Raw genomic sequence first — 14,152 nt, forward strand, 5'->3', positions numbered from 1 at the left:
TGTTTATACAATAGCACAAGTCATTCTGTAACTACTCACCAAGTGATGTAATTACAGTTGCATTGCTTGCCTCCTTTTCCCCATAATACCGTTATCTTCTGCAAAGCTATGCTGTTATTAAGGTGTGATAACCCTCTAAGATCACAACAGTTACTTAGTTGCAAGCAATATATTTAACACGATTAGGGGACAGGGTACAACTTCATTGGTGGCTTGGAAAGAAATGGCAGAAAATATATCAGACAAAATTATTTTTCCTAGGCTTGTAAACAGAAGTTACATCATCAACACCACCTCTATCATATACATTCACCTGTAGCAGGCACAGTTAAGCATGAATTTTGAGTTTACAATCTATTAAGAGTCAGAGGCCAAAACTGATACTGGTGGTCCCAAGCAACAGTTTATTGTAATAAATGACAATCTGCGCTGTCCATGGTGTAGGAATATGTTTTGCTCAAATAATATAGTTTGGCAAGTTATGAAATAAATGTTAAATTAAAAAATGTTCTGTGATGTTATTCTATATGGCTTTATGTTATTGGCTAATGTGTAAGAGCCTCTTAAGCAAATTAGGATGATGCATTATTTGCTATTCATTGCCTCCAGTGAATGAATATACTGCGAGGGCAATTCAATAATAAGCTGCAAGTTGGATGAAAATTGCTTAATGCAATTTAAAAACCACAGCCGCAACTTTTTCCATATTCAATTACAAATCCGCATCAATCTAACATAGTGGCAGATATATTAAGCTCTGGGAAGCGATAAAGTGGAGAGTGATAAACGACCAACCAATCAGCTCCTAACTGTCATTTTTCAAACACAGCCTGCAACATGACAGTTAGTAACTGGGTGGCTGGTAATTTATCAGTCTCCACTTTCCAGAGCTTAATACATCTGGCCTATTAGGTCTCAATTGGAGTAGCCGCAGATTTTAGTTTGCAGATCCAGACTAGGTGGAAAAAAAGGAAAACCCTTAATTTGAGGCAAAAATGTGGGGACACAGTTCAGTACCCCTAAGACAATTGTATCCCAACACATTGAAATACGAGTATGCTTGTGCACAGAGAACTGGGGATAGTTGTATAAGCCTGTGAGTGGCGAGCAACAGAAACAAATTCCAATTTGACAACACCATGGTGGCCAAACTGGAGGAGATCAGGCCTTTTTGGGCCAAGAGATCAGATTAATTCCGACATCACTGGGACCTTGTAGTTGGATTGAAATATATGTATGCTTGCAATATCATCCTTTTTAATTTGGGACACATATGAATTACACAGAATATGCGGCTGGCTGACCTCAAGTCTCCATTTCATCTGGTTTTAATCAGAGACAGAGCCTGTGTAATTCATATGTGTCCCCAAATTAAAGGGATATGACAAGCCTACATATCTGTGCAGTAATGGGGCAGTTGCCCCATATGGCCAGCATTAGCTTGTTACTTTATTTATGCATGAGTTTTTCAGCATTTTATAGGTCAATATTCTGCTGTTTGAAGGGCCCCAAATATAACTTGTAGTTTGGTTTTTGTTTTCCTAACTTTTTTTTTTTATTATTCCTTTTAAAAGTACTTTTTTATTTTACAATGTTACAGGTTTTTATGGAGAATTTCAGCAAGTACAACAAATGGAGTAATTTAGACATGTGATGCCTGCACAGATTATTACTGGGTGTTGGTTTATAGGGACTGTCTAGACCGGATATGTTCATGGACAACAGGCACACAACTGTGGAGCATTAAACTTATGTGCAAGCATGTTTTAAGCTGGTGTCACAGATTTGGCATGCAAGATTAGTAGGAGTATCAGAAAGTTTTAAATTAAACTACTTTTTACCAGGTTTACAAATACAGTTTAATGTTTTACATATTACCTGTATGTGTTCTTATATGCTGAATATAGTTGTTTTTCCGATCAGAAAAATAAGAACATTGTGAGCATGTATAGACAATCCTTGGAAAGTGATTACGGAGATGTTTCTTCCAGTGATATTCACTGACTGTGGTATAAGTACATATGGTACACTTGTAAACTCTCTCATTGTCAGCAGTTTTATTGTGATGCTTCAAGTGTGCCAAATAATGATCAAATCGGTTGGTGTTATAACCACATCGGTCACATCGGATTGGTCCTTTGGAAAAATCCACTTCTTCAGATGCACAAGACGTAGAATCTTGAACATTTTTGTTGGTGTCGTGGTCAATGAATTTCTTGGCACTGTGGTCCTTTATATGATGAACAAACTCTTCTTCTGATTCTGCCTTATACTGGCAAGGTCTGCACCTAAAAGGCTTGCTTTTTATACACTTGTTTTTGTCTTCAGTAGGAGACGTAGTCTCCACATTCTTTTCTGGTTCCCCTTCAGAGCTAGTTTCATGGGGAGCAGTTTGATGGGCAAACGACTTCTCTCCTTGCACTTCAGAAGGTTCTACTTCCATGGTTTCAAAAATGCCCGACTCATTCTCCAAGCTGGACTGTTCAATTTCCATTCTTTCATTATCGCTATCTGAAAAACTGTTTTCATAAACTGTTGTCAATTCAGCCATTTGTCTGTCCTCTTCTAAGGCATAATCAGCACAACCATCTCTAACTTCTCCTGTCAGCGCAACATTTGCTAGCATGATCAATCGAGGAGCTGCCATCTCTGCTTTAGAAAGGTCATGTAAGCCATACACATCGTTAATGCCAAATGATCCACTATTGCAGAATAAGCTGCTGCCGCTAGCTTGGCTAACTAGTTGAGTAGCCATGGCTACAGGGGAAAAATGAGAGAAAAACAAACAAAAAAAATATATAATCATTCAAATGTCTGTCAGATGCCAGATATATTGGACATAATAAGCAATACTTATATTCACTTAAAAAAAATGTAATTACTTCAGTGTGAAACGATTTTAATTAAGCTTATCACAAATACTGAAGAGTTTCTTTTTACATTTCTGCATGTTAGCAAATTTAATTTTCACATTTAACCTGCCCCCTACCACTATAGAAAATCTCACTAACCTGAAAGTAAAAACGTTTCAATGCTTTTCTGGTGGAGGAGGGAAAATAATTAAAATGTACAATAAAGACTTCACAATATCAGAAACATAATGAAGCAAATCTCAGCAGCAGTAAACTAATGCATGTGAAGTAATTTAGGATATAAAAGCAGTAAACTAGAAGTAAGATTTGATACACTTACTTTCTGAATAAGGCTTAAGGTGTCCACACACGGGGCCTGATTCAGAGCCGCTCGCAAGCGGCTCGATGGTTCCCTACTGTGCATGCGCCGCATCCGGCATGCGTGAGCCCCGACGAGCTACTGAGCTTCAGTCGCTGAGGAGCTCGCTAATAGACAGGGCGGCTATAGATGGTGAGTGACAGCTCGCCCCGTTTTGTAGGCAGGTAGGGGGGTGGCTGCACAAACGCAGGCGTTCCCCATTAGAGCAGGGAGTCCACTCGGCGCTTGCGGAAGCAGAGACCCTACCCCAGAGTCTCGTCGCAAGCCCAATGGTCCCGATAATCGCAACGGTTTCCAACCCGCTCGCACAAGCTGTGGGTGGACGCCCACAGCTTTGCGAGCGGCGTGAAAAAAAAAAAAAACGCCCACAGACCCTGCGAGCAGGTCTGAATCAGGGCCATGAAGCGATAAAGCAGCCGATCCGATGGTTGGGATCGATATTGCTGCTAGATCGCACCATGTAAGGGCATATTATTGGCCAGTGCGTGCACCCGTGGGGGTCGTACATCGCACCCCCAGATCTTACTGCAGGTTTAGTTGATCTGGGGATGCGATGTACGATCCCATGCAGCGCTATGCAGGTGGGGGAGCCAGCATATCGGGCACCTCTAACAACTGGTGTGCTGTCACTGGCGGTCCAGTAGCCGAAGAACACCAGAACAAGTGATTTAGAATGGCAAGAGGTAACCTAAATAGTTCTGTAAAATCACCTTATGTATTAGGAATTAGATTGTTTTTAAGATATTGTGGATTTATTAACAATTAAAGTGTATTATATTTTATTACACTATATTGCGTTTTCACACCTTTTAGCTTTTATACATGAAAAATTAATATCTATAATTTGACACCTTCACATCGTGTCAAGAAAGGAAAGCATCTAATTAAGGGAAATTTTATTTATATGGTACGTTTTCTTTCTTTTTAACAACATCATAACAGAACGGGATTAGCGCCTAAGTTTCGAGTCATTTTAGATTATAGAAATGAACATCTTGTAGTTTACATTCAAACACAATGGTACAAATCACTTTATAGTGGACGGTGGGGTACAGCATAACAGACCGCAATAAAAACTTATTAGTAGATCGGAACTATGCAAAGGGATACGAGCTGCACATTCAGTAAAAACAGGATTTTGGTACTTACAGATATATTAATTGCTTCGATTTCACAGAGGAGACTGAAGCTTAATACACTGGGGTAACGACTGTTAGAGTGGAGCCTGGCACTTTAAATTTATTTAGTAATGTGACTGGCTCCTCCCCCTAAATGTCCCATCAGTCCCAGTTAGAAAAAAAACTGAGCCCGCGTTGAGACGGGAGATAAATACAACAGAGAAGGAAAATGCAGAGAAGGAGGAACCTACACGTAAACAGTCCAAAGACCCAAATAGAAGAGGAAATTACAAAACACACTGCAGACAAACAATATGCAGTCACAACCAGAAAAAAAAAACTGAACAATGGCACGTAATGCAGCACTGGGTAGCCCCTATGGAATCAGATAAATTGATTTATCAGTAAGTACCAAAATCCTGTTTTCCCCTTCATCCACTAGGGGACACTGGAGATATCCCAAAGCTTCCCTCCCAGGTGGGAGTGTGCTGATAAACCTGCAAAACCCTGCAGTCAAAACTTTAGTCCGTGGCAGCAAAGGTATCAAAACAGTAAAACCAGATGAATGTGTACCGTGGAGCAAGTAGCCATACGGCAGATCTGCAACGCAGAAGTACCCCTATGTACAGCCCAAGAAGTTCTCAACAAGCGAGGCCTGCCCCAACGAAGGATGAGCTGCTGGAACACTTATGGGTGTAGAGCCCATTTTCCGGGATGGAGATCCTGGCGACTAAGATAACCCGCTTCCCAGTTTCCCACTCCTGGGATGTACATGGCGTAGATCGCATCTGCGTTTCTTTCTACACACTGTAATATGCGGCTGGATTCACGCACGGTACGCCACAGCTGAGGCGTTGTTCAACTGTACCCAAATGGGCAGCCCAGTCAGAAGTGAAGACGCAACCAGAAGGACATTATAGACTGCCCTGAGCTCTAGATTGGTGAGTGGTAGGAGCGTCTCCTGGCGCGACCAGCGGCCCTGAACTTCGTTGTCCAATACCACTGCACCCTCACCTCGGAGACTGGCATCAGTAGTTAGGAGAATCCAGTCCCAAACACCGAAGCAGCGACCCGCCAAGAGATGGCTGGTCTAGAGCCTTGTCCGCTGGAAGGTACACTTGCTGTAGAGGAGTGTCCAGAATCGTCCCCAGAACCTGGAGGCGTTGGGATGGCACCAGGTTGGACTTCTGGAAGTTGAAGATTCAGCCATGTTGGTTGAGAGACGTGTGAGGGACACCTGATCCAGAACGCTGATGAGAACGTCATCAGGGTAAGGGGCAATGGTCACTCCCAGGGACCTGAGATGGGCAATCATTGCCACCATAACCTTGGTAAAGTCCGTGGGTGCCAACGACAATCCGAAGGGCAGTGCCTGAAACTGAAAAAAAGACTCCCTGATGGCAAAACGGAGGAATGCCTGATGCAAATTGGAATGTGCAAGTATGCATCCTTGATGTCCAAGAGCACTAGGAATTCTGCAGCTTCCAGACCTACAAAGACAGTGTAGGGATTCAAGTAATGATTTAATGATTTGAGATTCAAAATAGGCCGTACTGAACCATCCGGCTTGGGAGCCACAAACAGATTTGAACAGAATCTTTAAGTGCGTTGATGGACTGGGACCGGGATCAACACTTCGGAAGTCAAAAGCTTGGAGATCGCTCGTTGCAACATGGCTTGCTTCTACTGGGCAACTGGCAGACCTGCGGTTAAATAAAAATGAACTGTGGGAGGAGAAAAACTATATTGTATCCGTGGAATACAAGATTGCAAACCCAAACATTGGTACAAATCCGGAACCAAATCTCCCTGAACTGAAACAAACTGGCACAAATCGTGTAGCTCCCAGGTGGCACTGAAGCCTGTCATGCCACCGGTTTGTCAGCAAGCTTAGGGTACGAACGACGGAAGCACCGGGTTGGCGACCCCTGGTTCATCCACCTCTTACTGAAGACTAGGCAACTCTAGCTCTAACCTCGAAACATGGTGAGGTCACGAAAAGAACAAAAGGAAGGACCAAGTAAAACCGTCGCAGATCAGCTGCAGAAGAGGGCAAGAAAGTACTCTTGCCACCTGTGGACAGTAAGATCCATTTGTCCAGTTCGGTACCCTAGAAGATATCCCCAGTCAATGGGAGGGATTCTACAACTTGTTTGGATTATGCATCAGCCTTCCCTAGATGGCTGATGTGTAAGGGTACGGCGGACGGCAACTGCTGAGGGTTGTGAAACCTACCTGACCAATATCTCTGGAGACATCACCCAGGTAAATAGCGGAATCCCAGATATGTTCAGCTAGGAGATCAGCTCGCAGAGTATTAGACCACAGACCCGCTACTAATTGTCCCTCCCATTGTTCAACAACTTTGTTTACCCAAGAGCCAACCTGAGTAAAACACCAGCTGTCATGTACATGGACTTGAGATTAGTTTCCAATTACGCTCAGAGCTTTCCTTTAAAAAGTCATGGCCCCTGGGACAGACTGAATTGTCTTCTGTGAGAACGGAGAAACCGACGGATCCACTGGTGGAGGAGTTTCCCATTTGACCCTATTATTTGCGGGAAAAGGGTAAAAGAGAAAAAATGCCTGAACATCTGAAACTTCTTATACGGATTTTTTCAAGCTGCAGTCAACTGCTCATTTAATTGGATCGAAGTGGGGAAAGTAACAGCTAGTCTACCAAATAACGAGGTTTCCGGAGACTCCACAGGCTCCGAATCGGAGATCTGAAGAAACTGACGAACTGCAAAGATATGAGCTTCAACCCCCAGTGCACCCGTACGCTGTGACAAATCTTCTTCGTCCAATTTCTCAAAACACTCACCACCCTCCTCCTGGGAAGAGCAAACAGAGTTGAATTTCTCCCCCAACTCAAGTACCTCCAGTAGGAGTCTTTTCTTAGATGAGCGACCTGCGGCACTCTAATCTCTAGAAGAGGACCCAATTATCTGTACCAACCCTTAAACGGAACGAGCTAGCCCTTGGGCCCAGGCTGGCTTAGTCGTTTGGAAGAAAACAAGTTAGTAGCACTGGTTCCTTCCCACCTCGTTCCCTATGGGAAGCCGACAACTCTGTAGTCAATTCAGACACTACACCAGCTAAGGTGGCTACACAAGGCGGAGTTATAGTCTGACTAAGTTGAGCCCCAGTAGGGACTGAATTCTCAGACACGCAGGAGTCACAGTGCCGAGCCCTCAGATTGGGCATTTAAAAATATCTTCTTGCATTTAGAGCAAGCAAACACCTTCTGGGAAATGCTCATATCTGAGGCTTTTCCTGCCATTGTGCCCCCAGTGCATCACACACAAAAGTATGACAGGACATACACACTTACACATAATCGTGCAGTTATTAAAGGGTAAAGTGCTATGTAGGTAAGACTACAGATAGCACATAGGTGGAAATAGCACAGAAAGAATACAGTGATATAGGGGGGTGGGGGAATAATACACACAAAAAGGGTGTAATACAATAAACCCACCAGACCCCTGCAGTAGAAACAGTGTCTCACTACTGGGCTACTGAAGCAATCTGTTTTCCTTGTAATAAATAACTGCAGAAATGAGAGGCAGCTGTGCTCTAATAAAGCAGCAGAATGTGAGCACTGATCTGTATGTGCGCAGGAGATAAAATGGCACCGTTTCTTGTGAGGAGAGCGCGCACTAGCAGAAAGGAAGCTGTCTCCCCAGGAGTGACTGACCAATAGAGAGCTGGGAGTGATCCTCCCAGCGCTGGCCAGTAAGCGGCAAAGCAGGATTAGACACACCACTGCCCTCCAGCCCAAGACCCGAATATAAAGTCGCTAGAGCCGTTAAGTTAGAATACCCTAATAGTAGTTAGGTCTACTGAGGGGCATGTTTATAGAGGTCCCAGCTCACTTACCGCTGCACGCTGACCTAGCAACCCCACCACCCCTGCTAGTCAAGTGTGGTAGGACATACTCACCACTGCTGGCCGACCAGGGGAGCTAGGTGGTCTCCAGAGTCCATTGACTCATTCTCTAATAGAGCCCCAGACTCCAGGACAGCGGCCGCAGTAAGCCATGGCGGGTCCATCCCAGCAGCTCCCACGGTGCAGGCATTCTGTCTGTCCTTATGTGAATTCATAATTAAAAATAATAAAATCACAAAGGCTGTAGAGCCAGCTCAATGTGTCACCAGCTCCATCCGGCACATTTCTAAAACTGGGGCTGATGGGTCAGAGGGGTAGGAGCCAGTCACACTTCTAAATAAATTTGAAGTGTCAGGCTCAAGTCTAACACAGTTTATACCCCTGTGTCTTAAGCTCCAGTGTCCCCTAGTGGATGAAAGAGAAAAGATATTCATCTGTTCCTGACCAAGGTGCACCTTATTCTTGTGTTTGGACGACTTATTAAATTTAGCCTGTGCGCAAAGTATAAGAGCATGTTGATGGAACTGCAGGCTATGTAGAGTTGTGTGTACACGTAAATATGTTTGTTTTCAGAAGTATCTTGTTCACCAAGGATATGAAACTACGTGTATAGATGTGGCCAGTCTGGCCTCAGAGATCAATAGAACTCTGCATAAGGGGAATAATGGGTTTAATGTATCAAGAAGTGTAAAGAATGGAGAACTTGACCAGTAGAGAAGATGCCTACAGCAACCAATCAGCTTCTACCTACCATTTTTTTCTTATTAAAATGATACCTCAAGGCTGATTGGTAGCTATGGGCAATTATCCACAGGTTCATTTCAACCACTCTTTTCATTGCTTGGTACATCAACCCTTTAGTTCTGTGCAGGAGAATGTGGGATCAATTACAGCCAACATGCAGTCACATATACATTGGACTGCAGGTGTGCATATTTATAATTTTCTTAATATCCTAGTTTTTTTAAGATAAACTGCTGGTGTAGTTTTCATGAAATACAGAACAGGGTTGTGGATGCTTGAGGAGATGCCCTTGGTGAGATTTTGCTTCAGGGCCACACAAATGCAAGCTTTTAATGGAAACTACTTGCTGAGCAAAAGGCCTACGGAGATAACCTGGCCATGTACTGGCCGATTCTGCCTATGCCCATCAGCACAGCTGTAAGGTGACCAAATCTATGTAGGCCAAGGCTAAACATCCAAATCATTTTATGGAGCTCCAACAGCATGGTCAGACAATGACACAAGCAGTCATCTGACTGTATATGCAGATGTTTTTGTTCACCATTAGCTGGCTCCCCAGAAGATGTAGCTTGCTTTTGGTTGTCCTGTGTCCATGCAAACAGTGAATTGCAACCTAAATCTGCTTAATTGTCCTTTTAAATCAGTGTTTACATACCGGAACCGCCGGTCGGAAAAGCCGGTCGGTGCCCATCGATGATAGCCGATCAGTCGGGGAACAGGTGAAATTCTTCATGTTAAAAATTCCCGGTTTGCTGATCCCAATCATATTTTGGTCGGGATTGGCAAATCCAACATGTTGGATTTCACAGACGCCCCAACCCGTCATCTGGGGAATTACCCCAAATACATTGCAGATATATGAGGGCCTTAACATTTAGGCATCAGAAAGTCCAATGATTTGATAAATCTGATGTAATTTGCCAAATAACCCATAACTGCTTTCACTTTCTCATTATTCATCAAAATATAAGGCAACATGAAGAAGCCATATAATAGGTAATCACTTGCCCTTCGTTATTTCAACATTAGAAGTGCTACCACCTATAGATAAAAGCAGTGCTTTTGGCAGTGTGGTCTGGAGCACACAGGAGTATGTTAATTTAATGATGGGCAGGATATACACCTGCAATAATCCCAGAAGCAGTTTTTGTTGCTCAGTCAGGAATGGAAGGTAATTTTCAAACAATTTGAAGTCCATCATTCTATAGTAAGAAAGATTATTTATAAATAGAGGCCAATTAAGACGGATTGCAATATTCCCAACAGTGGCCTGTAGCAAGATCAGGGGTGTCAAGCACCAATAATAATGGTTTAACAAACTGGCTACTACCTTCTTGTCAGATTGTACCACACGCACAGGAAGGTTTAAATGGCAAAGTGAGGTTATATAGATGATGGTAACCTGGTTATTGCCCACTAGGGATAAAAGCTCTAGTTGGCAGTAGAGATTATGGGCCTATTCCTGAGCACATGACGAAACACAAGTTTCCGCAGGTTTTTAGTAAAGGACCCATTCATAATTAGGAATCCAAAAGGGTCAACTAATATTAGACAAACTCCAAAAACCTACAGTTTTCAGAGTCCAATGGCATTGGTTCCTGGAGACCAGGGAGTAAATTTACTAAAGTGAGTTTTAAAAGTGATGTTGCCCATAGCAACCAGACTGGTTGCTATGGGCAACATCACTTTTAAAACTCACTTCAGTAAATTTACCCCCAGATCTTTCTTATGGGAAGGAGCACCTGTTTGCAAAGTCAGGATCCCTCTGCCCATGCTGCCTGCACTTTGCAAGTGCGTGAACTTGGGTCACGCATGGCACTAATACTGCCGGCTCACCCAGCAGTGTAAAGTTACGTCGCTACTAATTATGGGCATAACTGCAGGTGTTATGCCAAGTACAAATTTATCAATGTGTACCCGGCACAATGTCGTCCGTGGCAGGTCCTGGCATTGGCAAGTGCATACAAAATTGCCGATGCCGGCAGCAACAGCAGGGGCCATGCTGGATTTGGCATCATGGCCCCCGCCAACTGTATCGCCAGTCGGACCTGCATGCAGGTCCACTGGGCAACGTTGCTGACGACGTGCGGGAGGGAATGCACACTGGCTGATATGTCACCCTATCCGCTATATCAGACGACATATCGTCTAGTGTATCCTTAGCTTTAGGGACCATGGGGACAACTCGCTTGTTGAGCCAGATGTATCCCGCAATGGAGCAATTATGAATTACTTAATTATTGGGGGGCCAATAGACCTCTGATAATGAATAGGTAATTTCATGTTTGTGCAGTTTTGTTTATTGCCTTAATGGTGCGCACACATGGTACGATAAAAATGCACAATATGAACGATAGATTATATCGTTAATATCGTACAGTTTTTGGGCCCTTCCAACCCACCGACTACCTCCGATGCATGGGCACGTACAGACAATAAAGATATCGTCCATCGGCCGTGCATGCAGGTCAACCTGGTCGATTTCGACCAGGTTACTATAGGGACCAGCAGGACGATCAGGCAGCGATATAGATATCGCTATCTGATTGTACCGCGTGTACGCACCTTAAGTATATTATATTGGATTCAATAAACTTTCATTAAGTTGGAAGAACTTCCTATGCTACTGGACAAAGTTGTCCCAAGTATGTAATTTGCTTTCCCCTCAATCAGTTGCACATTTATTTGGATCCATGGAACACTTGTCATTTCAGATTTCTCTGTGAGACCCTGTACATACAGCATATGTACTATTCCCTATTTATTGCAGATGTCACCTAAAGCACTTCCTATTAACCAATCCCAGTGGGACATATTGCTAATTACACAGAAAAGTAATATAAATAGGGTACTTGTGTACTTTATTGCAGAGAGAACCCAAGTGTGCTACACACACTATTACCACCAATCATGGTAATGTGTAAATCCCCTTCACAGAGAGGACCCTGAACTCATCAGCCAGTGTCCAGCATCATTTCCAGTGTCCAGCGTCATTCCCTACCATCCAAGTGGGCATAGAGGGGGAATATAACCTTGGGGCGAGCCCGAATCGTGGCGAGCACAGCAAGCCCGCAAGGGGACAACTTTCTTCTTTAGGTGGGGACAACTTTCGGTACTCGTGTACCATTTAAAACATTCATTGGGTTCTCTCTGCAATGAGTCCGTAAAGTACACAAGTACCATAAATAGCAATAGGTCTGACAAGAGTTCAGAAGAATTTCCAGTTCACCAAAAACCTCTAAAGACTATTTAAGCAGTTAGTGTGGGTGCTGCTGTTCAAAACTTTTTTTTGCCAGCTACCCGGATGTTACGGTGCAGGTTTGTCGAAGCAGATTACAGACGGCTCCGGCCATTTTCTCTCTCTCTCACTCTAACTGAGCGAGTGCTGACACCCGAGGACTCAGCGCCCGCTCCGGCCTCCGTGTAGAGTACCGTCTGCCGGTTGCTTATCCTCCCGAAATGTGCAACGCTACCCACACGCCGCAGTGACCGTCAGTAGCCGCACTCATCGCCCGCAGTCCATGGCCCGTAACCGTGCACACATACACGGCGCTGTCCATGCAGATCGCAGCATGCGGTGACAGCGGGCATGACCGATACCTAACTTTATAGACTCCTTTCTCGGAGTGCCAACAGCACCTATATCCCCGGAGCTAGTGATCAGCACCGCCACCAGGGGCAGTAGCCACCGACCCCCGTGTTTGTGTGTGCACAACAATCCCCTTGTTAATGGGATGTAACACAGCTGCAGAGAACGGGCGCCCAACGCATCAGCCCCTATACAATGTCCGGTGTTGGTGTGGGCACAGAAGGGCCGCCTGCAGAGGTGCCCAGATCAGCCCTGGACAGCGCCTCTCCCAGCAGGCACAGCGCCGCCGCCTATCACCAGCAGCAGCCAGAGGGCTAACTATGGACAGCGACCGCGGCGGCTACAGGAGCGTCTGTCTGCACACACAGGGCAGGGTGTAAGTAGATGTAGGATATATAGGGTGTGTTCGTGTAGGTATATGGTGTATGAGTGGGGCGCCTCCTGTGACTTGGCCTGGGCTCACTTGCTGCACAAAAGTTCTACTCAACTGCAGTCCCCCAACTAAGCTCCGCGTTACCCCTCACCAGCTAAGCAAACAGGGGACTTCGCGCTCACCTTCTACTCAGCACCGTGTCTCCCGAAGGACGGATCGGCGTTCTCGGTATGGGAGTCTGAGTCCACTCTCACATTCCTACACACGCTGCAGCACTCCGACTCGCACTCCCCCCTCCCTTCTCCTGTGCAGCGGTGGCAGGGAGCGCGCACGGCCACTACTACTCGCCAGCGTGCGCGCCCCCGCCGCCAGTGCTCAGCGTGCTTCTTCCTACTGCTGCTCTCCTCCCCCTGACAGTAGGCTGGGTACACACACCTAAACGACCGGCAATCGTGCCGATGTTCACGGCTATTTGACTTCACCCTGGACATCGCATGATTGCCGGTACACACTTGAAAGATGTAATGAAAGACAGAACAATCACTGTTCCGTCCCCCGTTACAGGGTCACATGCGATAGCGTATGATTGACCGTGCAGCACAGCCAATTGCACAATATCACATGCGACCGTGGGTACGCGCAAATTGGGCATACACACTGCACAATATCACTGATTTGTTGTTCCGATTGGGCTAAATCAGCCAAATCGGGCAGATAACGTACAGGTGAGTATGCACCCTTAGAGATGGATCATCGAAAGAAAACATTGGAACCAATGTTTTTCACATTGAATATAAAACATTATTTAGATCTAAACATTGGTTCCCTGGAACCAATGTTTTTTTTCTTGTATCTAACTCTGTACTTAAACATATAATAGACTAATAAACTTTTTTAAAAATTCTTATACATCTATCTCCATGGAGGCAAACTATATATATATATATATAGAGTCCAACATAAAAACGGCACTAGGAGACGTCATAGATGCAAAAAGGCATGTATTGAAATAATGTCATTATTACAAAACAAGCGTTCTTACATCTATGACGTCTCCTAGTGCCATTTTTATGTTGGACATTGTGTATGAGGATTCAGGCACGAGAGTAAGCTGTTTTTGAATAACCAGACCGCAGTCCCGAGGACATTATATATACAGCAAAAATTCTAAGGATGTCAACAATTTTAGAAGTAAAACATGTTTTG

At 44.5% G+C, this 14,152-nt stretch overlaps 1 protein-coding gene across 1 annotated transcript in view; it reads right to left on the reverse strand.

Moving 5' to 3' along the window:
- The window catches only part of REST (RE1 silencing transcription factor), a 39,972-nt gene extending 26,637 nt beyond the window's left edge, over positions 1–13,335 (reverse strand). The window contains exons 1-2 of the mRNA XM_088450836.1: positions 13,129–13,335; positions 1,879–2,757 (exon numbers count right to left, since the gene is read on the reverse strand). Coding sequence (XP_088306962.1) covers positions 1,879–2,755 — 877 coding nt within the window. The 5' untranslated portion in view covers positions 2,756–2,757; positions 13,129–13,335. The remainder of the gene's footprint in view (positions 1–1,878; positions 2,758–13,128) is intronic.
- Between the last annotated feature and the right edge of the window lie 817 nt (positions 13,336–14,152).

The sequence above is a fragment of the Taudactylus pleione genome, unplaced genomic scaffold (genome assembly GCF_031769625.1).
Source record: "Taudactylus pleione unplaced genomic scaffold, aTauple2 ptg000529l, whole genome shotgun sequence".
NCBI classification, from domain to species: Eukaryota; Metazoa; Chordata; class Amphibia; order Anura; family Myobatrachidae; genus Taudactylus; species Taudactylus pleione.